The sequence below is a fragment of the Antechinus flavipes genome, chromosome 4 (assembly GCF_016432865.1).
Source record: "Antechinus flavipes isolate AdamAnt ecotype Samford, QLD, Australia chromosome 4, AdamAnt_v2, whole genome shotgun sequence".
Lineage (NCBI taxonomy): Eukaryota > Metazoa > Chordata > Mammalia > Dasyuromorphia > Dasyuridae > Antechinus > Antechinus flavipes.
In genome coordinates this window covers 236,986,028-237,012,850 of record NC_067401.1, presented here as the reverse complement: position 1 = coordinate 237,012,850, position 26,823 = coordinate 236,986,028, and the positions used below count along the sequence as shown (strand labels likewise).

The window sequence follows — 26,823 nt, the reverse complement described above, 5'->3', positions numbered from 1 at the left end:
TTCACTTACCTTGGTAGTGTACTTTCCAGGGATATACTCATTGATAGTGAGATTGATAAACACACATTGCCAGAGATAGTGTTTGGAAGGCTCTGAAGGAAAGTGTGGTAGAAGAAAGGTATTAGGCTAACTATGAAACTGAAGGTGTACACAGCTGTGGAACTGACCTCATTATTATGTGTCTGTGAAACCTGGATAGTATACCAGAGCCATTACAGGAAACTGAATTACTTCATTTGAATTAGCTTAGGAAGATTCTGAAGATCATCTGGCAGGATTAAATGCCAGACATTGAACTCCTATCTCAGTGTATACTGCCAAGCATTCAAACTCTATGGCAGATACAACTCTGTTGGGCTGGCCACATTATTCTAATTTCAAATGTATGCTTGCAAAAAGATTATTTTATGGAGAACTCACACAGGGCAAGCACCCACAAGATGGTCAGATAAAAGTGATACAAGGACACTCTCAAAGTGTCGCTTAAGAACTTTAGAATCAGTGGCATGACATAGCATATACTGACAGAGGGACCTCCCAACAAGGCATGCCCTTATCAGAGAAGTAAGTAAAATGAGTAAAGCAAAATTGAATTAGCTCAGAAAAAAACAAAACAAAACACAAGATTAGCAAAATAGGGGAACCACCCCAAATGTTGGTAGAGACTATTTGTATCTGACCTGTGGAAAAGCACTTTTAGCACACATTGATGTGATCAGCATAGTCGTAACTATAACAGTGAAGTCATTTTGGTTCTTTGAGAATGAATGACAGCAACCAACCAATCAACTTTATATTCCCAGTGTTTATCACTGTGCCTGACACAAAGTAAAGGCTTAACTACTTGTTGACTGAATGACTGACTGACATTTTCTTAAAAGTTTCCTGGGGGCTCTGAGAATTTTAATAGATTTGTCCACAGTTTTGTATCAGAGGCAGAAATTGAACTCAGTGTCTAGTGTCTTCCTTACTTGAGGTCAGCCATCTCTCTACTGCAGTATTATGTATTTCTTTCAAAAATGAACATAATAAGAATAAGCTTTCATATTTGAGATGATGACTAAACAGTATATAGACAATGGACTATTGCTTTTCATTTCTAATATTAGGGATATTTTACTGGATTTTCTGAGATACTTTGAAGGTAGAAGAGGAAGAAAAGATAGTATCATAATAGGTATTAGGTTTGGTAATTTCAAAAGCAGTTTTAAAATACTATATATAGTCACAAGAAAATCTTAATTGTTTGGATTTTTAACCTATCACAAAAGTATTACTTACTTGACATAATCTTTAGAAAGAAAATAGAGTAGCATAGCTGTTGGGGAAGAAATTGAAGTATAGGTTTATTAACACTATTATTGGTAAAAATCACAAAGATAGTAAACAAATTGCATTTGTAGTGTTACTCTCATCTATTTAACTTATGAGAATTAAATATATAATATCATGTGGAATTAATCACCAATCTCTTAACTATAAATGTGATTTTACATCTGAGGTATTTAGCAAAGAGGGTAAGAGTTCTAGACTTGGAATGGGAAAAACTTTTAGATATGTGATAGCTATGTGACCCTAGGGAAATCACTCAACCTTTGTCTGCCTTAGTTTTCTTATTTGTAAAATAAAAATATCTTAACCCATAGGGTTGATAGGAGAAGTCAATCATAATCCGTGGTGTGCAGTGCTTTGCAGTTCTAAAATAATTATATCAATATTAGCTTTGAAAAAGGAAAAATTAGGGAAAATATCATTCTGCTAAAAACGAAATGAGTTCTGCTAAGAAGTTATTTTTAATATCTGATTGAGATATGAGTAAATAAAGAGAAGCTATAAAATGTTCATCTTTATTTCATAAGAGATTTCATTTTTGATATTATGCATATCTAACTGGTGTTGATAAGTGGACCTCTCAACTACTTCCCCCCACCCCAAGTTGCTTCTCCATTTATATTTGCAACTGAAGGTGTGTTTTTTATCTTCTAGTGAAAGCAATGAAAAGAAGGTAAGATTTGGAATCCTAAGAACATAGCTTATCCCAATCAGTTGTGTGGCCATGAACTAGTTTCTCCCAGCCCTCTATTTTCTTATCTCTAAAATAGTCAACACATGTTGACTAACTTAGATGGTTTTGGGGAGGACCAAATGGATATGAAGGGATTAATTTTAAAACTATATAATTATAAATCTGTTAATCAGCAAACAATTACTAATCCCCCACTTTTTGTCAGATTTTGGGTTCAGATCGAATGATACAGATACAAAAATAACTTCCTCTCACTTTTGTATATCTCATAATTCCTATAGATGATATGAAACATTTTTGTATGTTCACCTTTAACCCAGCCTTCTTAAAATAAAGTGGAATCAGAGAACCACTTGCTTGCTTTCTGATAACCAAATTTACTCCAGCTCTTTCTCTTTGCTATTAAATTTTCCCTTCACAAATATCTTTATGGGACATTTCTGGAACATTGCTGGCCATTAAGGATGTGATAACAATAACATGCTGTAGTATTTAATGTTTTCTGTTTTTAATATTATTAAATTACCACTTTTCTGATCTTCACCTTCCCTACATATGTATCAAAATTCAAATCTTTAAAAATGTGTTCTTAATCCTTTCTCACGTTACATTTCTTTTACATTTGACAATCAGGAAAATTGTTGTGCAGACTGAGAAACAGTAAAAATTGTTTTCAACAATTTGATCTTAGTTTACTTTGGGAGGAATTCACTAGAGGGCACTGGTAAGCAATGAATGTGTTTTATCTTTCTGTAAAAGATAGTATTTCTATTTAAAAAGAAAAAAAAAACCTTAACTTTTTTCTTCAAAATTAAATTTAAAAAACATTGTAAAAGTTGAATCCAAGAGCTAAAATAGCCCTGGGATTTCTGGGATATGTAAAAATCAAGTATACTGTAGACAGATATTTTTGTTTGGATTTCTTATTATTTGCTGAAATTCAACTTGTGTACAGAAATGAAAATGTTACTTTAGTTATCTAAATGAGAATTATCTTTTATCAGTCACTTTCTTAGAACAGTTTTTATGACTAGGTATTATTGTTTTTTATGCTGTTATTATAGTGATTTTTTTTTAACCAAAATTCCATTTACTCTTTTAAAACATTTTTTAATATGTGTGAAAATAAAACCCAGCCCTTCTAAAAAACACTAACGGTTTTTATAATGGCATTCATAGATTAAGAACTCTTATTTATCTTTTTAAAAAATAGCATTAAGAATTTTTTATGAGCTTTTCATTTGATGTTACTTTCTGCTACATTTTCTACTTAAGAAATTGGCTCATTTTATTAAATATTGTAGCAAATATTTTATATCATCAATAGTTATTGAAATGAAAGTTCAACAAACCAATTAATGATTTGCAAGTACTTTAAAAAAGGTACTATTAATGATTAGTTACTGTCCTATGGCTTCTAACTCTATAAAACTAAAGCCCATTGGAGGGTTTACATACACATATGCTATATTCTGCATAATTCTATTAAATATATATGGAAAATGATCCTTTTTAAATAAAATTGAATTAAATAGTGACAAAGACAAAGTTTAAACATCAAAGCACAAAACTTTTTTTTTTTAAATGGGAAAGACTAGATTTAGTAAAAGGCTTGAGAGAATGGAATATTATAGACAGTAAAATTAGTTGAAAACACGAGACAACAATATTAGGTTGGTATTTAAATATTTGACATATGCTATGAAATGAATTTTTTGCTCCTATTAGAATATGTATTTGGGTCAGTAATGATTTTAAAAGGACATGGAATAGTTAATATAAAAATATTCATTTAGTATCTATGTATAAAATACTGTTTTAAGTGTTGAAAATGCAAATAGACAAAACAAGACAATCCCTGACAAGAGCACATAAAATGGGGAAGACAGCACACAGAGGAAGGTTTATCTATAGATCAGATGAAAAAATTCTTGATATCCAAGAACCCCAAGTTGGTGGTAACACTTTTTTTTAAAATGTCATATCTATAGCATTTCCATAAAAACTGTAACAGTTGGATGATTCAGAGAAATGTGACCAAAGTGATAAAAGGAATTGGAAAATGAGAAAAGATGAAAGTTTGGTTTTAGTCTTAAAGAAATGGTGATTTAATTACTGTTTTCAAACATACGGAAGATTTTCATTAAAAAAAAAAGTTGTAGGAAATTCCTTTTCACATCTGCAAAGGGACAAATAATAAGAAATAGAGAAGATTTTGATTTGACTTGACATTTTGACTTTGAGTGATCAGATATTTCAGTGACTTAAGCAGATTAAGTTATAAACCTTTTCTTTCCCTTATTATTTTTGTGAATGTGATGGATAAATGTTGATTCTAAATGGTTGCTGGCTTTCCCTCTCCCTTCTTTTAGTAAATATATTTTCAGCAAAATTTAGACTTTGTGATGAAAGTTCAACAAGCCACTGTGTAATAGTAATTTAAAGTTTAAGTAATTTAAAGGGGAACATCTAGCTGGCTGATCGATCATATAAGGCCTGTGAAATCATTCTCTAAGGCAACTGAAAGCAATGATGAGCTAAGAGCAAGGTATAGCAACTTCCAGCTGTTTGAATTTTCCAAGTTGATAATTGTGTATAGCCTGCAAATGATACAAGTATCCAGATGGCCCTTGACAAAAAAAAGTTCCCTACCTCTGCCATAGAGTTATCTTTGATTTTTCATTCTCTTGTATCCATATCTAATCATTTGTCATGCCCTGTCAATTTTGCCTTTGAAATATCTCTTGCTTCTCTCCTCTTTAAACTCACATTGCAACCACCCTAGTTCAGGATCTTATTTAGTTTCTTTTAATAGCCTTTTAATTGGTCTCCTTGCATCCTGTCTGTTTCTTTTCCAACCTGTTCTCCAAATTTTAATATTCTTGAAATTCAAATCTGACCATGTCACTCCTCTTCTTAAGAAGCTATAATATTTTTCAGGATGTAATACAAGTGCTATTTTGCATTAAAACTCTCACAAACTGGTACTAAGTGTTCAATCTACATGGAAATCTGTCTCATGTCTCTCTGTGTCTTTTTCTTTTTTTCATTAATTTTTTTTTATTTACAAAGCATATGCATGGGTAATTTTTCTAACATTGGGCCTTGCAAAACCTTTTGTTCCAAGTTTTCCTTTCCTTTCCCCTACCCCCTCCCCTAGGTGGCAGGTAGTCCAGTACATGTTAAATATGTCAAAAGATATGTTAAATCCAATGTACATATACATATTTTATACAGATATCTTGTTGCACAAGAAAAATCAGGTCAAGAAGGAAGAAAAAGAAAAACTGAGAAAGAATACAAATAACAACAGAAAGAGTGAGAATGCTATGTTGTATTCTACATTCTGTTCCCACAGTCCTCTTTCTGAGTATAGACGGCTCTCTTCATCACTGAGCAAGTGGAACTGGTTTGAATTATTTCATTGTTGAAGAGAGCCATGTCTATCAGAATTGATTGTTGTATGGTCTTGCTGTTGCCATATGTAATGATCTCCTGGTTCTGCTCATTTCACTTAGTATCAGTTCATGTAAGTCTCTTCAAGCCTCTCTGAAATCATCCTGCTGGTCATTTCTTACAGAACAATAGTATTCCATAGCATTTATATACCATAATTTATTCAGCCATTCTCCAGTTGATGGGCATCCACTGAGTTTCCAGTTTCTGGCCACTACAAAGAGGGCTGCCATAAACATGCGTGCATATACAGATCCCTTTCCCTTCTTTATGATCTCTTTGGGATATAAGCCCAGTAGTAACACTGCTGGATCAAAGGGTATGCACAGTTTGATAACTTTTTGAGCATAGTTCCAAATTGCTCTTTAGAGTGGCTGGATGTATTCACAATTCCACCAACGATGAATCAGTGTCCCAGCTTTCCCACATCTCTTCCAACATTCTGTATCATCTTTCCCTGTCATTCTAGCCAATCTGACAGGTGTATAGTGGTATCTCAGAGGTGTTGTAATTTGCATAGAAATAATTTCAATTTCTTGTCTGAGAATTGTCTGTTCATATCTTTTGACCGTTTATCAATTGGAAAATGGCTTGATTTCTTACAGATTGGAGTCAATTCTCTATATATTTTGGAAATGAAGCCTTTATCAGAACCTTTGACTGTAAAAATATTTTTCAGCTTATTGCTTCCCTTCTAATCTTGTCTGTATTAGTTTTGTTTGTACAAAAATTTTTCAATTTAACATAATCAAATTTTTCTATTTTGTGATCAATAATGATCTCTAGTTCTCTTTTGGTCATAAATTGTTTCCTCTTCCACAGGTCTGAGAGGTAAACTATCCTATGCTCTTCCAATTTATTTATAATCTCATTCTTTATGCCTAGGTCATGAACCCATTTTGACCTTATCTTGGTGTATGGTGTTAAGTATGGATCAATGCCTAGTTTCTGCTGTACTAATTTCCAATATTCCCAGAAATTTTTGTCAAACAGTGAGTTCTTATCCCAAAACCTGGGGTCTTTGGGTTTGTCAAACACTAGATTATTAAGGTTATTGGTTGTTTTGTCCTTTGAACTTAACCTACTGATTCACTAGTCTATTTCTTAGCCAATACCAAATGATTTGGGTAACTGCTGATTTATAGTTTAATTTTAGATCTGGTACAACTAGGCCACCTTCATTTGATTTTTTTTTTCATTAATTTTCTTGAAATTCTTGACCTTTTGTTTTTCCATATGAACTTTGTTATTTTTTCTAGGTCATTAAAATAGTTTTTTGGGAGTCTGATTATAAATAGATTAGTTTGGGTAGTATTGTTATCTTTATTATATTTGCTTGCCCTATCCAAGAGCATTTAATATTTTTCCAATTGATTAGATCGGACTATTTGTGTGGAGAGAGTTTTTGTAGTTTTGCTCATATAGTTTCTGATTTTTCCTTGGCAGATAGATTCCTAAATATTTTATACTATCGGTAGTTACTTTAAATGAAATTTCTCTTTGTAACTCTCTTAACTGTTGGATTTTGTTAGTGATATATAAGAATGCTGATGACTTACGTGCATTTATTTTGTATCCTGCAACTTTGCTAAAGGTGTGGGTTGTGTCTAATAGTTTTTTAGTAGAATCTCTGGGGTTCTCTAAGTATACCATCATATCATCAGCAAAGAGTGATAATTTGGTTTCCTCATTTTCTATTCTAATTCCTTTAATTTCTTTCTCAACTCTTACTGCCAAACCTAGCATTTCTAATACAATATTAAATAGTAATGGTTTTAGTGGACAACTTTGTTTTACTCCTGATCTTGTTGGGAATGGTTGCTTACTGATGGTTTTAAATAGATGCTACTGATTATTTTAAGGAAAAGTTCATTTATTCCTATACTCTCAAGTGTTTTTAATAGGAATGGATGTTGGGTGTTAGCAAATGCTTTTTCTGCATCTATTGAGATGATCATATGGTTTTTGTTAATTTGGTTTTTAATATGGTCAGTTATACTAATAGTTTTCCTAATATTGAACTAGCCTTGCATTCCTGGTATAAATCCTACTTGATCATGCTATGTTGTCCTGGGGATGATTTTCTGTAGTCTTTTTGCTAATATCTTGTTTAAGATTTTAGCATCAATATTCATTAGGGAGATTGGTCTATAATTTTCTTTCTCTGTTTTCAACCTACCTGGTTTAGGTATCAGTACCATGTTTGTGTCATAAAAGGAATTTGGTAGGACTCCTTCATTCCCTATTTTGTCAAATAATTTATATAGCATTGGGACCGATTGTTCTTTAAATGTTTGGTAGAATTCACATGTAAATGCATCTGGTCCTGGGGGTTTTTTCTTAGGGAGTTGATTAATAGGTTGTTCTATTTCTTTTTCTGAAATGGGACTATTTAAGCAGTGTACTTCCTCCTCTGTTAATCTGGGAAGCCTATATTTTTGGAGGTAATCATCCATTTCACTTAGGTTATCAAATTTATTGGCATAAAGTTGGACAAAGTAACTCATTATTGCTCTTAATTTCCTTGTCATTGGTGGAGAGTTCTCCCTTTCCTTCCTCTTCGTTTTTTCTAATCAGATTTATCAAAGGCTTATCTATTTTGTTAGTTTTTTCATAAAACCAACTCTTAGTTTTATTTATTAAATCAGTAGTTTTTTTTATGCTTTCAATATTATTAATTTCTTTTAATTTTAGAATTTCAAGTTTAGTATTTGATTTGGGGGGTTTTAATTTGGACCTTTTCTGGATTTTTAAGTTGCAAGCCTAATTCATTGATCTTTTCTTTCTCTATTTTAGTCAAGTAAGCCTCTAAAGATATAAAATTTCCCCTTATTACCGCTTTGGCTGCATCCCACAAATTTTGGTATGATGTCTCATCATTATCATTATCTTGAGTGAAATTATTAATTGTGTCTATAGTTTACTGTTTCACTCAATCATTCTTTAAGGTGAGATTATTTAGTTTCCAATTACTTTTTGATCTATTTACTGCTAATATTTTGTTGAATGTAGTTTTTATTGCATTGTGATCTGAAAAGAAAGCATTTTACTATTTCTGCCTTTCTGCATTTGATTTTGAGGTCTTTTTGTCCTCATATATGGTCAATTTTTTATAGGTTCCGTGAATGGCTGAGAAGAAAGAATACTCCTTTCTGTTATCATTCAGTTTTATCCAAATATCTATCATACCTAATTTTTCTAATATTCTATTTACCTCTTCAATTTCTTTCTTATTAGTTTTGTGGTTTGATTTATCTGAGAGTGCAAGGTTGAGATCTCCCACTATTATAGTTTTGCTGTCTATTTCTTTTTGCACCTCTCTTAAATTCTCCTTTAGGAAGTTAGATGCTATACCACTTGGTGCATACATATTTATGAAAGAGTTCATCCCATTCACATTTATGGTTAAAATTACTAATTCTATATTTCCTGCCATCTTATTATCCCCAGGTTATGCTTTTCTTTTACTTGCCTCTCCTTACTCCCTTTCCCAGTATTAGATTTATGGGCCCCACTTGCATCACACAGCTCTCCCTCTTTAGGATCCTTCCCTCCTCCTTTTGAATCTCTTCTCCTTTCCCTTCCCTTATTGCTCTTTTCCTTTTCTTTTTTCCTCTCCCACTTTTTAATAAGGTGAGAGAAGATTCTCTGTAAAACAAATGTCGATTATTTTCTCTTTGAGCCAACTCTGATGAGAGTAAGATTCACATAATGTTCCTCTCCCCCTCCCCTCCCCGCCCCAGTTCCCTCAGAGATGATAGGTTTCCTTTGCCTCATCATGGGACGCAGTTTCCCTCTTTTTATCCCCCCTTTTCCCTTTTTCTGATACTATCCTCTTTCCATTTCTACTTCCCTTTTTTTATGTTATATCAGTAAAATCAAATTATACATGTGGTTTTTATGTATATCCACAACAGAAATACAGTTCTCAAGAGTTTCTTTTACCTTTTTTCTGCTTCTCGAGTCCTATAATTGGAGATCAAATTTTTTGTTTAAATCTTGTTTTTTCCTTAGAAATAAATTGAATTCCTCTGTTTCATTAAATGTCCATATTCTTCCATGGAAGAAAATGCTCAGCTTAGCTGGGTAGTTTATTGCTGGCTGCATTCCAAGTTCTTTTGCCTTTTGGAATATCAGATTCCAGGACCTTCGATCCTTTAACATGGAGGCAGCCAGATCTTGAATGTTCCTTATTGTGGCACCTCGGTATTTGAATTGTTTTTTCCTGTCTGCGTGTAATATTTTTTCCTTTGTCTGATAGTTCTGAAATTTGGCCACAATATTCTTTGTAGTTTTTATTTTAGGGTCTTTTTCAGAAGGTGTTTGATAAATTCTTTCAATGCCTATTTTACCTTCTATTACATCTGGGCAGTTCTCTTTGATCATTTCCTGTAAAATAGTATCTAGACCCTTTTTTTCATCATAATTTTCAGGAAATCCAATAATCCTCAGATTATCTCTCCTAGACTATTTTCCAGATTTGTTGTTTTTCCAAGTAGATATTTACCATTTTTTCCCTAATTTTTCTTTCTTTTTTTTTTTTTTTTTTTTTGGTTTTGCTTGAGTGATTCTTGATGTCTCAATGAATCGTTTATTTCTATTTGTTCAGTTCCGATTTTTAATGAGTTATTTTCTTAATTAGCTTTTTTACTTCTTTAGTATATGTCCAATCGAGTTATTATATGAGTTGTTTTGCTCTATGGAATTTTTTTCCATTTCACTAATTTTTTTTTTTTTTTTTAGTGAGTTATTTTCTTTTTCCAATTCATAAATCCTACTTTCTTGGGAGTTCTTTATCTTTTCCAATTCACAAATGCTACTTTCCTGGAATTTCTTTACCTTTTTCAATTCACAAGTTCCATTTCCCTGCACTTCCTGGAAGTTCTTTAACTTGTCCAATTCATATTTCAGGAAGTTGTTACTCTCTTGCGTAGCTTCTCTTTCCTTTCCCCATTTTTCTTCTAGCTCTCTTTTAAGATTTTTAATAGTCTCTTCTAGAAGAGATTTGTGTGATGGGAACCAGATTATATCCCCCTTTGTGGTTTTGTCTGGAAACTGGTATTAGTCTCCTTGGGGTTGAAAACCTACTCTCTTTCTGTATAGAAGCTATCAATCCCTTTGATTTTTTTTTACTCCTTTTTTTTTTTTTTTTTTAAAGCCTGTAGGGTCTGCCTTCAGGGCAAAGAGGTTATCAGCTTCCTCTGGAGAACACAGATAGATATATGGACAGTAGCTGTCCTGCCAATGGGCTGCAAAGAGTAGTGAGGTGCGGGAGTGCTCTGGGAAAAAGTTCCCCACCAGAAGTGACTCAGACCTAGGTAGCACAGGGCCGAGCTGCAGGAGTGCCCTTTGTGCGATTAGTGGCTGCCCTGGGCTTAGAGACTGAGCAGTAAAAGTGTCACTGCCTCAAGCCAAAGCCCAGTATGGGGCTTATTAGCAGTTGTTCAGTGAATAGCCGCATAGACCAGAAGTGTCTCTGCCCCTGGAAGCACAGTTGCACTGCTGAAGTTCTATTGCCCCAGGCCCTCCACCCCCGCCATGCAGATTTTTGACTGCTGGCAGCCTGTGCTGCAAAATGCAGCTGCACAGCTGTGCTGTGCTGAGTCACTTCTGGTTTTGGGTGGGTAAAGCCAGATCTTGTTAGCAGTTTTTTTTTTGTTTTTTTTTTTTTTTTTTTTTAAATAACTTTATTGACAGAACCCATGCCAGGGTAATTTTTTACAGCATTATCCCTTGCACTCACTTCTGTTCTGATTTTTTCCCCTCCTCCCTCCACCCCCTCCCCCAGATGGCAAGCAGTCCTTTACATGTTAAATAGGTTACAGTATATTCTAGATACCATCCATATATGTGTGCAGAACCAAACAGTTTTCTTGTTGCACAGGGAGAATTGGATTCAGAAGGTATAAATAACCTGGGAAGAAAAACAAAAATGCAAGGAGTTTATATTCATTTCCCAGTGTTCTTTCTTTGGGTGTTGTTAGCATTTTTTAGAGTACCCTCTACCATTTGGTTTTATTTCTCTGCTGGTCTACTGCTTTGCAAGCAGAGCAGAGCAGTCAGCCTATGGCAGAGTCGTTTCTAAATTTTCTAACCACAGAGGCCACCCCGGCCTGTTCTGCTCAATATGCTATCCTCTAATTCTTTATCCCTGTTTGCGCTGGTCTGTTCCCACTCTTCAGGACAAACCTTTTCTGGCGATCTTCCAGATTATCTTTGGCTGGTAAATTGTTGTATTTCTAATCTTCGTGAATTTTACTAGTCAAGTGCTATTTTTGAGGCTGAATTTAATAATTGATCGTAAGGGTATGAGAGCAGCTTAGAAAGTCATGCATGCCTTCTCTGCCATCTTGGCTCCACCCTTACTGATGGTTTTAAATAGATTGTTTTAAGGAAAAGTCCATTTATTCCTATAGTCTCTAGTGTTTTTATTAGAAATGGGTGTTGGATTTTATTGAATGCTTTTTCTGCATCTATTCATCTAATCGTATGGTTTTTGTTCATTTGGTTATTGATATAGTCAATTATGTTAATAGTTTTCCTAATATTGAACCATCCTTGCATTCCTGGTATAAATCCTACTTGGTCCTGGTGTATTATCCTGGGGATGATTTTCTGTAATCTTTTTGCTAATCTTTTATTTAAGATTTTTGCAATAGTATTCATTATGGAGATTAGTCTATGATTTTTGTATCAGTACCATGTCTGTGTCATAACAGGAATTTGGTAAGAGTCCTTCATTCCCTATTTTTTCACATAGTTTATATAGCATTGGAGTTAATTGTTCTTTAAATGTTTGGTAGAATTCACATGTAAATCTATCTGGCCCTGGGGATTTTTTCTTAGGGAATTGATTAATAGCTTGTTCTATTGCTTTTTCTAACATGGGACTATTTAAATAATTTATTTCCTTGTCTATTAATCTGGGCAATCTATATTATTGTAGGTTTTCCTCCATTTCATTTAGATTGTCAAATTTATTGGCATAAAGTTGGACAAAGTAACTCCTAATAATTGCTTTAGTTTCCTCTTCATTGGTGGATAGTTTTCCCTTTTCATTTTTGAAACTAACAACTTGATTTTCCTCTTTCCCTTTTCTAATTAAATTAACTAAAGGTTTATCTATTTTGTTGGTTTTTTCATGAAACCAACTTTTAGTTTTATGTATTAATTCAATAATTTTTTTTTTTTTTAGCTTCAATTTTACTGATCTCTTTTTAGAATTTCAAATTTGGTATTTAAATGGGGCTGGGGTTAATTTGTTCTTTATCTAGCATTTTTAGTTGCAAACTCAGTTTATTGATCTTCTCTTTCTCAATTTTATGCCAATAAGCATCTAGAGATATAAAATTTCCCCTTCTTACTGCTTTTGCTGCATTCCACAAATTTTGGTATGTTGCCTCATTATTGTTATTCCCTTAGATGAAATTCTTAATTGCGTCTATGATTTTCTGTTTCACCCATTCATTGTTTAGAATGAGATTCTTTACAGAGAGGACTGGCGAGACTTACATGAACTGATGATAAGTGAAATGAGCAGAACCAGGAGATCATTATATACCTCAACAATGATTCTGTTTGAGGATGTATTCTAATGGAAGTGGATCTCTTCGATAAAGAGAGCTAATTCAGTTTCAATTGGTCAAGGATGGACAGAAGCAGCTACACTCAAGGAAAGAACACTGGGAAATGAATATAAACTGCTTACATTTCTGCTTTTCTTCTCGGGTTATTTATACCTTCTGAATCCAATTCTCCCTGTGCAACAAGAGAACTGTTCAGTTCTGCACACATATATTGTATCTAGGATATACTGTAACCTATTTAACATATAAAGGATTGCTTTCCATCTGGGGGAGGGGGTAAAGGGAAGGAGAGGAAAAATTGGAACAGAAGTGAATGCAAGGAATAATCCTGTAAAAAAAATTACCCTGGCATGGGTTCTGTCAATAAAAAGTTAAAAAAAAAAAAATAGAATGAGATTCTTTCATTTCCAGTTTCTTTTTGGTCTATTTCCCCCTGGCTTTTTATTTAATATAATTTTTATTACATCATGATCTGAAAAAAATGCATTTGCTATTTCTGCCTTTCTGCATTTGATTTTGAGGTCTTTTATGTCCTAATATATGGTCAATTGTTGTATAGGTTCCATGAACTGCCAAGAAGAACATGTACTCCTTTATGTCTCCATTCAATTTTCTCCAAAGATCTATCATATCTAGTTTTTCTAGTTTTCTATTTACCTCTTTAACTTTTCTTATTTATTTTGTGGTTTGATTTATAGAGTTCTGAGAGAGCAAGGTTAAGCTCTCCCACTATTACAGTTTTGCTCTCTGTTTCTTTTTGCAACTCTCTCAATTTCTTTAGGAATTTAGATGCTACAGCACTTGGTGCATATATGTTTAATATTGATATTGCTTTATTATATGTGGTACCCTTAAGTAAGATATAGTTTCCTTCCTTATCTCTTTTAATCAGATCAATTTTTGCTTTTGTTTGATCTGAGATGATGGCTACCCCTGCTTTTTTTTTTTTTTTTAACTTCACCTGAAGCATAATAGATTCGGCTCCAGTCTTTTACCTTTACTCTGTATGTATCCCTCTGCTTTAAATGTGTTTCTTGTAAATGACATATTGTAGGATTCTGGCTTTTAATCCAATCTGTTATCCGTTTGTATTTTATGGGAGAGTTCATCCCATTCACATTTACAGTTAAAACTACTAATTCTGTATTTCCTGCCATCTTATTTAACCCCAAATTATACTTTTCTCTTTCCTTTCCCCCCTTTCCCTCCTTCCCACTATTTTACTTATGAGCACTACTTGCCTCAAGCAGTTCTCCCCCTTTAGAGACCATACCCCTTTCTTATTCCTTTCCTCTACTATTTCTGTTTTCCCTTCTATTTAGCCCATCCCTTCCCTTTTCCCCTTTCCTTTCCCACTTTCCTATAAAATGAAAGATGTTTCTCAGTGAAACCAAATATATCTAAAATTCTTTCTTTGGGCCAAATCTGACGAGAGTAAGATTCACACAATATTCATCACCCTTCCTTCTCCCTCAATTATGTTTTCTTTGCCTCTTCCTTAGACAAAATTTCCTTCATTTTACCTCTACTTTTTTTTCTGTTCCATTTCCCTTTCTGCCTCTAGTTTCTTTTTTATGTTATAACAGTAAAAACAGGTTATTCATGTACTCTCTATGTATATCCATAACAGATATAGTTCTCAAAAGTTTTTTTTTCTTTTTATCTTTTTTATATTTCTGTTGAATTCTATATTTGGAGGTCAAATTTTTTGTTTAACTCTGGTCTTTTCATCAAAAATAAGTGGAATTCACCAATTTCATTGAATATCCATCTTTTCCCCTGAAAGAAAGTGCTCAGTTTAGCAGGGTAATTTATTCTTGGCTTCCTTCCAAGTTCCTTTCCCTTTGGGACTATCAGATTCCTGGCCCTTTGATCCTTTAACATGGAAACTGCTAGGTCCTGCATAATCCTTATTGTGGCTCCTCAGTATTTAAATTGTTTCTTTCTGGCTGCTTGTAATAATTTTTTTTTCTTGGTCTGATCTGAAATTTAACTACAATATTCCTTGGGGTTTTAATTTTGGGGTCTCTATCTGGAAGTGTTTGGTGAATTCTTTCAATGGTCATTTTACCTTTTGATTCTATGATATCCAGGCAGTTCTTTTTAATGGTTTCCTGAAAGATGGTATCTAGGTTCTTTTTTTTTTTTTTTTTTTTTTTCATATATTTCAGGGAGTCCAATAATCCTTAGATTGTCTCTCCTAGATCTATTTTCTAGGTTGGTTGTTTTCCCAATTAAAGTATTTTATGATTTTTTTCTTTTTTTTCATTTTTTGGGTTTTGCTTGACTGATTCTTGTTGTCTCATTGAGTCATTCATTTTCTTTTGTTCAGTTCTGAATTTTAGTGAATTATTTTCTTCATTTACTTTTTTTATTTCTTTTTGTATTTGTCCAATTGAATTTTTGAATGAGTTGTTATGTTCTATGGAATTTTTGTTCATTTCATAAATTATGTTTTTTAAGGAGGTATTTTCTTTTTTTATTTCACAAATTCTGTTTTTCTGGGAGTTGCTTTCTTTTTCCATTTTATTAAATATGTCTGCACCACCAGGAAACAGCACTGCCGGGGGATTCTGTGCATTTGTGCTCAGCATCTTGTGCTTCACTGCCTTCCTCCTGTTTCTGATTGAAACAGACTTTTTCTGGTCTTTTTCCTCCCTGTAGATTCTCTGCCATGGGGAGACTACACTGCCCCAGGACTTTGGGCTGTCTGCCCTGGTGTTTGTGTTCAGCTGCTTGTGCTTGGCCACCTCCCTCCCGTTTCCAATTGAAACAGACTTTTTCTGGCGATCTTCAAAATTATCTTCTGCTGATAATTTGTTGCACTCCCAATATTTGTGGGTTTTACCTGTCAAGAGCTAATTCAGAGGCTGGATTGCTAATTAGTATGAGGATTGTAGAGAAGGTCAGAGAGAAACGTGTATTATCTCCATCATCTTGGCTTCACCTTTCCTTTTTTTTTTTTTTTTAATGATTTTTTTTTCAGTCAGCAAAAATTTGTCCTTTCTCCCCTACTCCCTTCCTTACTCAATCAGTCTGTATGCTGACTCCTTTACTTCTCCATCAGGAAGATGGACAGCATGTTTTATCATGAGTCCTCTAGAATTGTGGTCAGTCATTATGTTGATTAGAATTTCTAAATCTTTAAGTTGTTTTTCTTTATATTATTATTGTCTTTGTATATACTGTCTCCTAGCTCTGTTCACTTCACTTAGTATTAACTTGTATAAATCTTCTCAGGTTTCTCTGAGAGCATCCTTTTCATTATTTCTTATTGTACAATAATATTCCATCATATTTATATCACAAATATATGCCATAACCTGATTAGCCATTTCTCACCTCCCAATTTAATCTACCTTTCCTGTTATTCTCCTATCTCTTTTCTTCCTTTTCACTCCCTTTTCTATATATAATTGTATGCATCTGTATTCTCTGTCTTTTGGCTAATTCATTTGAAAGTGAAATATGTGTCAGCCATTCCCCTCATTCTTTCCTCCTTGATTTTATAATCTATTATTTGTACACTCTATTTAGGGATGATAATTTCTCTTGTTATTTTTTTATTTCTTTAATACCATCCTTGCCTCTCTCTTTCTCCCATTCTCAGTGTATGCCTTTTCCCCTCTCTTTTCATTCTTAATAATATCAAGACACAGTAGAATCACTTCCATGGCTCTTTCTAATTAGACAATCTCTCTGACTCCTAATGATAATAGGAAAATGATTAGGGGGTTAAAAGGGGTATACACATAGATAGATAGATAGATAGATAGATAGATAGATATACTTACCTCCATTGTTAGAATATAAGCTGTTTATTGTCGTTTAGTCCCTTATTATTGTTTGTTTCTGTTTCTCTTGACTTCTGTGTTCTTCAGAATTACTATATGGATCTTTTCATCAAGAATGTTTATTAGCCCAATGTTTCATTTAAAGTCCTTTTTTTTTTCCTCATAGGATTATACTCAGTTTTTCTAAATATGTTTTCTTTGGCTATAAGCCCACAATCCTTGCTTTGTGGAATATATTTCATAGGGCCTGATAAATTACTTGTAATACTGCCTGGTACCTTGCTACCAGAATTCTTTCTTTCTGACTACTTGTAGTATTTTTTGATTTGCTCTGGAAGCTCTGAGTTTTTGCTGTAACATTTGAATTTCTTAAAATATAATGTCTAACTTACATGAGCTCTGATGCTAAGTGAAATGAGCAGAACCAGGAGATCATTATACACTTCGACAACGATATTGTATGAGGACATATTTTGATGGAAGTGGATTTCTTTGACAAAGAGACCTGAGTTTCAATTGATAAATGACGGACAAAAGCAGCTACACCCAAAGAAAGAACACTGGGAAACGACTGTAAACTATCTGCATTTTTGTTTTTCTTCGCGGATTATTTATACCTTCTGAATCCAATTCTCCCTACGCAACAAGAGAACTGTTCGGTTCTGCAAACATATATTGTATCTAGGATATACTGCAACATATCCAACATATAAAGGACTGCTTGCCATCTAGGGGAGGGGGTGGAGGGAGGGAGGGGAAAAAAAAATCGGAACAGAAACGAGTGTCAATTTAATGTAATTATTAAATAAAAAATTAAAAAAAATATAATGTCTAATCTCTTTCTAAAATCAGATAGTTAAGTGATTCTACAATAACTTCTTCTCTTTGGGTTTTCCAGGTTAGTTGTTTTTGCTATACATTACCTTATATTTTCTTTTTTTCTCTTTTGATTTTGTTTTCATATTTCTTAGAATCTCACGGAATCATTCGCTTCTATTTATAATTGGTTCTAATTTTCAGGGAACTTGTTCTTTCTATAAGGTTTTGAACCCCTTTTGCCAATTTGCTGATTACCTTTCTAATTTTCTTCCATAGCTCTCATTTCTTTTCTAAAACTTTACTTAGGTGCTCTCATTTCTCTCTCTCTCTCTCTCTCTCTCTCTCTCTCTCTCTCTTTTAACTCTTGCTTAATTTCTTATATGAATTGTAGTTTGCTATATTTTGAAGCTTTGCTCATAAACTGATGGAAATTATAATAAAAATTGATTGCTGTAAATGAGTCATAATTTTTATATTTAAGCCAACCAATTCTTTTTTTTTTTTTTAATAACTTTTTATTGCCAGAACCCATGCCAGGGTAATTTTTTACAACATTATCCCTTGCACTCAATTCTGTTGCAATTTTTCCCCTTCCTGCCTCCACCCCTTCCCCCAGATGGCAAGCAGTCCTATACATGTTAAATAGGTTACAGTATATCCTAGATACAATATATGTGTGCAGAACCAAACAGTTCTCTTGTTGCACAGGAAGAATTTGATTCAGAAGTATAAATAACCGAGGAAGAAAAACCAAAATGCAAGCAGTTTACATTCATTTCCCAGTGTTCTTTCTTTGGGTATAGCTGCTTCTGTCCATCCTTGATCAATTGAAACTGAGTTAGATGTCTTTGTCGAAGAAATCCACTTCCATCAGAATACATCCTCATACAGTATTGTTGTTGAAGTATATAATGATCTGGTTCTGCTCATTTTACTTAGCATCTGTTCATGTAAGTCTCATCAATCCTTTCTGTATTCATCCTGCTGGTCATTTCTTACAGAACAATAATATTCCATAACATTCATATACCACAATTTACTCAACTGTTCTCCAATTGATTAGTATGCATTCATTTTCCAGTTTCTAGCCACTACAAACAGAAGCCAACCAATTCTTAATAACATTTTCTAAAACATTAAGTATTAAATAGGAAGGAAACCATTGTGTTTGTTAGTTTTATAAAGTTATGATCTTTTAAAAGAATTAAGTCGCAATAATTTTTTTAAATGATCAAACAAAATACCCTCTACAGCAAAATAATCATTGGACAAGTATTTTATTCCTACACACACACACACACACACACACACACACACACACACACACTTTAATGAACAAAATCTATTTTCTCTTTCAATTAGTTTTGTTTGTACAAAAACTTTTAAATCTTATATAATCAAAATTATTTTCAGTGATCCTCTCTGGACCATGTTTGATTATGTTCAACTACTCCATTTATCTGAAAGACAATTTCTCCCTTTTTCCTCAAATTTGTGTATCCTTTATGTATGTCATATGCCAATTTGAAACTTGAGGTGTACTGTAAAACATTGGTTTATGTCAAACTGCTTATAGTTTTCCCAGTAGTTTTTGTTGAAGAGTAAGTAATAGATATACTTATCCACATTTATGATTAGTTAAACCTCTAGTCTGTGTGACCAAAATGGTTTAGGAAAACTAATGATCTGCATAGTAGAATCTAGATTGTTATCACTGGCCTTACTCATTTAATCTACCAAGACTTCATTCTGGACCGTCTTCTCTCGGTACTGTCTCCTTTGATGATCTCATCAACTTCTGTAGGTTTACTTATCATCTCTATGTACTTGATTTATACATGTGTGTGCATCCATAGGTATGTATATGTGTGTGTGTGTGTGTGTGTGTGTGTGTGTGTATAATATATATATATATGAGAGAGAGAGAGAGAGAGATGTTTTTATATTTATATATCTCTATAAGGTTATTAAAGGATTGGAAGAGAGAGGGAGAAAAATAGAGAAAAGGAAGAAGAAGGGAGGGAAGGAACAAGACAAGAGAGAGGGAAGGAGGAAGGGAGATGCATACACACACACACACACACACACACACACACACACACACACACACACACACATATATATATATGTATATAAAAATCTGTATTGTGTGCAGACATACAAACAATATATCCCCTTTACACATCAACATACATACATACATATCTTAGCCTTTTTGCTGAGTTGTAGTTCCACATCAACAGCTGCCTTTTAGGTATCTCGAACTAAAGGTCTGATAAGTGTTTTGAACTCAACATGCCCCCAAACACATTATTCATTATTTTTTACCCTCTTCCAACATATCTCTCTTCTCTTGTCAGAAATACCACTGTTTTTCCACTCATCTAGGTTCAAAATCTGTGATATTGTCCAATTCCTCCACTCACTGTATGTATCCAGTCCTTTGTCAATAAATCTTATAGTTTCTATATTCAGAACATCATATATATATATATATATATATATATATATATATATATATATATATATATATATATATTCCCTTCTCTGTACTCACAACCACAATCCTATTGAAAACCTCATTTCTCCTTCACTGCCTGAAGGCGTTCTGCACTTAGATTCTTCTTCCACCCATACATGTGTCAGGGTAGTTTTCCTAAAGCATGAACGTGGTCATGGGATAACATTCTCTTGGTTGAGTGATTCCAGCAGTGCCCTGTTACCTCTAGGATCAAATAAAAACTTTTTTTTTGGCACTTCATTATCTTCATAAACTAGCTCTTACCTTCTTTTTTCAGCTTTCTTCCACTTTACTCTCCCCAAAACACTGTATTTATCTCGCAGCACTGGCCTACTAGCAGTTCCTCATATATGACATTCCATCTCCTGTTTTCCTGATTTATATTTGCTGTTGCCCATATCTGGAAATCTTTGTAAATATTTGTCTAGTTGTTTACATATTTTCTACTTTATTAAAATGTAAGTTTTTTGAGGGCAGGAGCTGTCTGTTTTTCCTTTATTATATTCCAAGTTTAGCACTGAGGTTGGCACATAGTAATGCTTAATAAATGCTTGGTGACTTAATTGACTCAAAGAATGTGTATTCTATAAAGGTCTTAGTCATGTGTGTGGTCTTAATAACGGTAGTCCCTTAAACTCCTTCTTGCTACGTGTCTCAAGGCAATATAAGATTGTAGGATGTGGAATTAGGTAATGAGTTTCAGTACCATCTAAGATACTTGTTGTATTACAATTGGCAAATTACTTAGGCCTTTATTCTTAGTTTACTCTTCTTTGAGGATATTTATAATCTGTATTGGGCTTTTGGGGAAAGTTTTAAACTATTAAAGCACTGCCTAAGATGCTAATTTTATCATAAGTAAATCATGAAAACATTTTCTGCGTGCTTGTTTTAGCTTTAAAATAATAAAATTGTTTATGACATATTAAATAATTTGTAATTTTTACTAGTTCATACTGATCTTACTCCTAGTTAGCTTCAATTACTTTTCACTTACAGGCTCAGAAATTTATTCTAAATTTGCAACTTTTCAATTCTCTTAAGAAAATTTGTTTTCTGTATTAATAAAAATCAAAAGTACAAAATACACTTTTAGACTTGTGAAATAATATGGAATTTAGTTTGAAATCATCATCTTAAACATGCTTTCAATTCCCTTTTACATTTTTATTTTAGGCATATGGTATGTCAGCCTTACCCCTAAATCTAATAAAAGGTACTAGAAGTGCTGCATATGAACGCTTAGAGAACACTGAAGATATTGAAGAAGTGGAACAGCATATTCAAAGGATTAAATCAAAGGTTAGGCAATGTTTTATTAAAATTTGAATCATCTTTCTTCTAATACTACTTATTTGATTGTGATTCAGATCTTGACAGAATTGTCTCTTTTAGTAGTTAGTTGTATAATAGAAAATTACCAAACTGGGAGTCAGGAGACCCAAATTCTAATCCAGAGTCTACTTTTAATTAGTTATATGAACTTGGCTAAATCTAATGTGCCATTCTGGGCCTCCTTATGGTCCTTGAACATGAAAATGGTGATAAGATGATAACTTCTACAACTGCTTATAATTCCATTTCCTGATTTTTTTACATGATAAAGATGTTCCTGTGTTGTTTTATTTTGAAAATGACTCAAACACACATACATAGTTTATTTGTGACTCATACACCTCAGCTTTCAGAAATGCTACAATTGTTAACATATAGATGAATGATTGAATTCTGCATTTCATTTATTATTATTATTTTATTTAAAGAGCAAAGATGGTCGACCTCTACCAGCAAAGGATAGACGGGCCTTAAAACATTTTGAAGAAAGGTTGCGGACACTTAAAAGGAGAGAGAGGCACCTAGACTTCATTGAAAAGAGCTGCTGGACAAAATTTTGTGGTGCCTTACGACCTTTAAAGGTAAATGGGATTTAAATAGAATAATTTAGTCACTTTATTATGTCTTCTACAATGCCTAAGTTTTATTTGGAAACTCAAAAATTAATCCTATAAGAGAAAAGGAATATCCCTGTGTAGAACTTTTAAATTGTTATGTTTCTGTAAAATTTTGTAGCTAGCTGGGTAGAACTAAGATGATGGAGTACAGTAAAACTTCCCAACGTTCTCCTCCATATTCCTTTAAATAATGGCTCTAAAGAAATTTTACATTATCAGAACCCACAAAAAGATGGAGTGGGACAATTTTTCAGCCGAAGTTAGCTTGGAAGGTCTGTAAGAGGAGTCTGTTACATTGGAGTACAATCTTAGTTGGGGCCCCAGGAAAACAGGAAGTGGCAATGATTTCCAGACTCTTCAGTCAACAGAGGCCGAGGACAACTCAGCATGAAAGGTTTTGGCATATTAGAGTATATGGGAACCATCAGCCCAGGATCTGGCTTTGGGAACCACTAAATCAATAACAGTGGTATGAGCAGCACCCATGGCAGCAGCATCAGCAGCTCCCAGAGATCTCAACTCACAAGTGTGAGGGGGAAAAGTGGGTGTAGAGGAGCGGGGTTAGGGACAGTTGGTCTGAGGAAGATTGCAGGGTCCCCCTTTGCTGACACTATGGCAGTGCTTTACCCATACTTAGATCTATATAGCAGTGCTGGTTTACAGTACAGATCCCTAGAAGGATCTCTGAAAACAGCTACATGTCCCTGAACTTTGGGACATTGTACTCTCTACCTTGGAAACAGAGAGCCTATTTTAACAAGGAGTTAAAAGCCAAGCAATAGAGAAAACTGAAAAAGTTTCTGACTATAGAAAGTTACTTTGGTAACAAATAAAATCAAAATGCATACTCAGAAGATGATGATAAGGTCAAAACTCTTACATTCAAAACCTGCAAGAACAATAAGAATTGGAGCAGCTAGGTGGCGCAGTGGATAGAGCACTAGTCCTGAAGTCAGAAGGACCCGAGTTCAAATATGGCCTCAGACATGTAACACTTCCTAACTGTGTGACCCTAAGCAAGTCACTTAACCCCATTTGCCTTAGTTAAACAAACAACAAACAAAAATGAAAAAAATAAGAATTGGTCTAGGTTATGGAAGAACTCAAAAGGGATTTTGAAAATCAAGTAAGAGGAAAAAATGGGAAGAGAAATAGGAGTGATACAAAGGGAAATATACAAAAAACTAATGAAGAGAGAAGAATGCCTTAAAAAGCAAAATTGGCCAAATGGAAAAGGAGGTACAGAAGTTCACTTAGAAAAATAATTCCTTAAAAAATTAGAATTGAGCAAATGGAAGTTAATGACTTGATGAGGAATCAAGATGTAATAAAACAAATCTAAAAGAATGAAAAAATAGAAAATAATGTGAAATAACTCATTGGAAAAATAGCCAACTTGGAAAAAAATCCAGAAGAAATAATTTTAAAATTATTTTTCTACCTGAAGCCATGATCAGAAAAAGAGCCTAGGCACCATCTTTCAAGAAATTATCAAGGAAAATTGAGTTGAAATCTAGAATCAGAGGGTAAAATAAAAATTGAAAAAAATCTGCCAATCACCTCCTAAAAGAGATTCCCAAGATGAAAACTCCCAAGAATATATAATCAAATTCTGGAACTTCCAGGTCAAGGAAAAAATTTTGCAAGCATTCAGAAAGAAATAATTAAAGTACAGTGGAGTCACAGTCTGGACAATACAAGATTTAGCAACTTCTATATTAATGGATTGGAGGACTTGGAGTATAATATTTCAGAGAGCAATAGAGTTAGGAATATAGTCAAGCTAAACTGAGTATAATCCTTTAGGGGAAAAGGTAGACATTCATTGAAATAGAAGATTTTCAAGCATTTGTGCTAAAAAGACCACCATGGATTAGAAAATTTGTTTCTCGCTCCAGCTTTTTTATGAAATGGTATCTGAACCACATAGTTTTGGGGGCTTGTCCGGGATCACACTACTTGTGGTGTAGGTGAACCCTTAGGGTACTGGCAGATCTGTGGTGGATCCCAACAATTGAGCTAATGGCCATAGGTACTTATCTCCTTAAGCCCAGCCTGGATCCTTAGTAACTGATTCCAAATTCATAATGGGACTGATTTCTGGAATTTAGAAGAGAAACATTGACAGAAGATAGGATTTGTTAAATACTGCTTAAATCAGACAGGGCAAAGTTTGAAGCTGGGAAATAGTGTATGTGAGTGGACTTAACTCTGGACAAGGTAAAAGACTTTTTCTTTCCTTATCTTGTAGTAGACACTGCAGTGTCAAGTAGACCACTTGCCGTCGTCATTTGGAGCTCTAAGCTCTGGCACAGTTCCTTAGGAATTGCTGCATATTGACCAAAGGCCTTCTTTTGTCTGCTCTGTCTCTAGGAGATATGATGGAGGCTGCAGGGATTTGGAAAACTAAAAGTTTTTACCTGTCTAGACATCAATGGGGTTGGTACAATGTCACTATTGGAAACATGGGACTCTGTTTCCCACATTTTGGAATACCTCTAATCTAATAGGTCAATGGCCAGTTGCCAATTGTAGGAGGAAGGAGCAGGGTTTATGGAAATGTCAGTATGTCACCTTTGTAGGAGAAGGTCCCCTAGGAACAAGAGACCAGCAATATTACCCTTTTACAAGGAATAGTTCAGACATATTTTCGAGGGAACAACCTGTTCTAATGGGTCATTATTGGATCTGTGGTTTAACTGCTTATACTCACCTACCTTTTAATTAGACAGGGATTTGCTATATTGGACTAATAAGGCCAATTCTTTCTTCCTGAATAGGCAAACCATTATTTAGGGATTCAGTTGTACGATGATTTGGGAAGAGAAAAATGGGGTTTAGATACCTCCATTACTCAGACTGGAGATGCAAATGGTTGGGGTGATGCCTGGCCTCCAGAAAGAATAGTTAAGAGTATGAGCCAGCCACTTGTGCTCAAGATGGAAGTTGGGGATATAGAACCCTAAAATAAATAAATAAATAAATATATATATATAAAATATTATATTATAATATATATATATAATTAACCTGTTCAACATATATATATATATATGTTGAACAGGTTAATTAGGCTTCATGCAGTTGTAGAGATTATCACCAATTAGACGGCTGAGGCACTAGATCTTTTGGCTAACCAACTTACTCAAACCAGAGAGGCTGTTATACAACATAGACTTGTGCTGGATTATTTGTTGGCTGAGGAAGGGGGAGTTTGTGCGAAACTAAATCTATCAACATGTTGTATAAAGATTGATGACAATGGAAATCTAGTAAAAAAAATCACTAAGAACATTAGGAAACTTGTTCATGTTTCTGTACAGACCTGGACCTCACCGTTCAATACTTCTTGGTGGTCCTGGTTTGGGGAAATCTGGTGCAAGCAGCTCCTTTGGTTTGGCCTCATAGCTCTCAGTAGTGTTATATTACTCCCTATCTGCATACTTTATTTGATCGGATTGATAACCAGAATAGTCCAAATCTCATTATCTAGAATGATTAGGTTGGAAGGGAAAGCTGAAGGGTCTGTTAGATTGATGGTGTTAAAAGGACAAGGGTAGGAGCCAGTGGCCCAAGGAGACTGACCAGAAGGGGATGAGGAATTCGATAGGGAATGTGAAGTTATGCTACAAGAATTTAAAGAGATCTCAGTGTACAAATAAGAGGGGGGACTGAAGGAGATGAGTAAGGCTTCATCTATTTCAAAGTTTGAATAGGCCTGAAGGAGACTTTAAGCATTAAGTCAAGGGCTTACTTAAGCTCTTTCCCTGCTGTCCTCCTAAGGGCATACTTAAGTCCCCTTGTTATCCTCCCTATTTCAGTCAAATATGGGCAACTATGTATTTATTGGTCAAGTTCAATTTCTTGGGTAGTTCCCTCGTTTAGAATGTAAGATCCTCAGCCAATAAGGATGAGGGTCAGTGGTGGGAGGGAGTATTTGCTAGGGATTAAAAGTGTTGACCCTGCCCCCTACGGTGCCTCCTCCCTGCTCGATGGGTACCCGATTCCCGAGAGTATAATAAACTTTGCTTTGCTTCAAAAAAAAGAAAAGAAAAGAAAAAGAAAATTTGTTTCTCAAATGCAGAACTCAGGAAAAGCATAAGGAGAACAGGAAAGGGAAATCATAAATGATTTAACAAGTTTTATGTATTTACATTCCTATTTGGAAAAAATGATAATTTTAATTCACAAGAACTTCTGCCAATTTATGAGTATTAGGAGTTTAAAAGACAGGACAAGGTGTGAGTTGAATATGAAGGGATAATATCTAAAAACTAAAGGGTGAAGGAGGAAGATATTGGGAGAAAGGGAAAGGGTGTAAATTTTTTCTGCCATAAAACAGGGAAAGAGAGGGAGAGGAGAATGAAAAAAAAATTTTCACTCTTACTTTCATCAGAATTGACTCAGAGAAAATAGCACACATATTGACTCAAAGAAAAAAGCACACATAACCAGCATAGAAGATAGAATACAAAAATCTGTCCTACCCTGCAGCAAAGTAGAAAGGGAAGGGGATACAAAAACTTTGGAGGGTGATGGAAGAGAGGGCACATGGGGGAAAGGGATGGTCAAAAGCAACTTGAAGGAAGGACAAGATGAAAGATGAGAGTACAATAAAGGGGGAAATATAGGTAGAAATAGTAATTATGAAAATAATTATGAAACATTT

The 26,823-nt window shown here is 34.1% G+C and overlaps 1 protein-coding gene across 1 annotated transcript in view; it reads left to right on the top strand.

Moving 5' to 3' along the window:
• LMBRD1 (LMBR1 domain containing 1) overlaps positions 1-26,823 on the top strand; it is a 181,967-nt gene that overhangs the window by 107,427 nt on the left and 47,717 nt on the right. The window contains exons 8-9 of the mRNA XM_051997214.1: positions 21,379-21,504; positions 21,966-22,118. Of these exons, the coding sequence (XP_051853174.1) occupies positions 21,379-21,504; positions 21,966-22,118 (279 nt within the window). The remainder of the gene's footprint in view (positions 1-21,378; positions 21,505-21,965; positions 22,119-26,823) is intronic.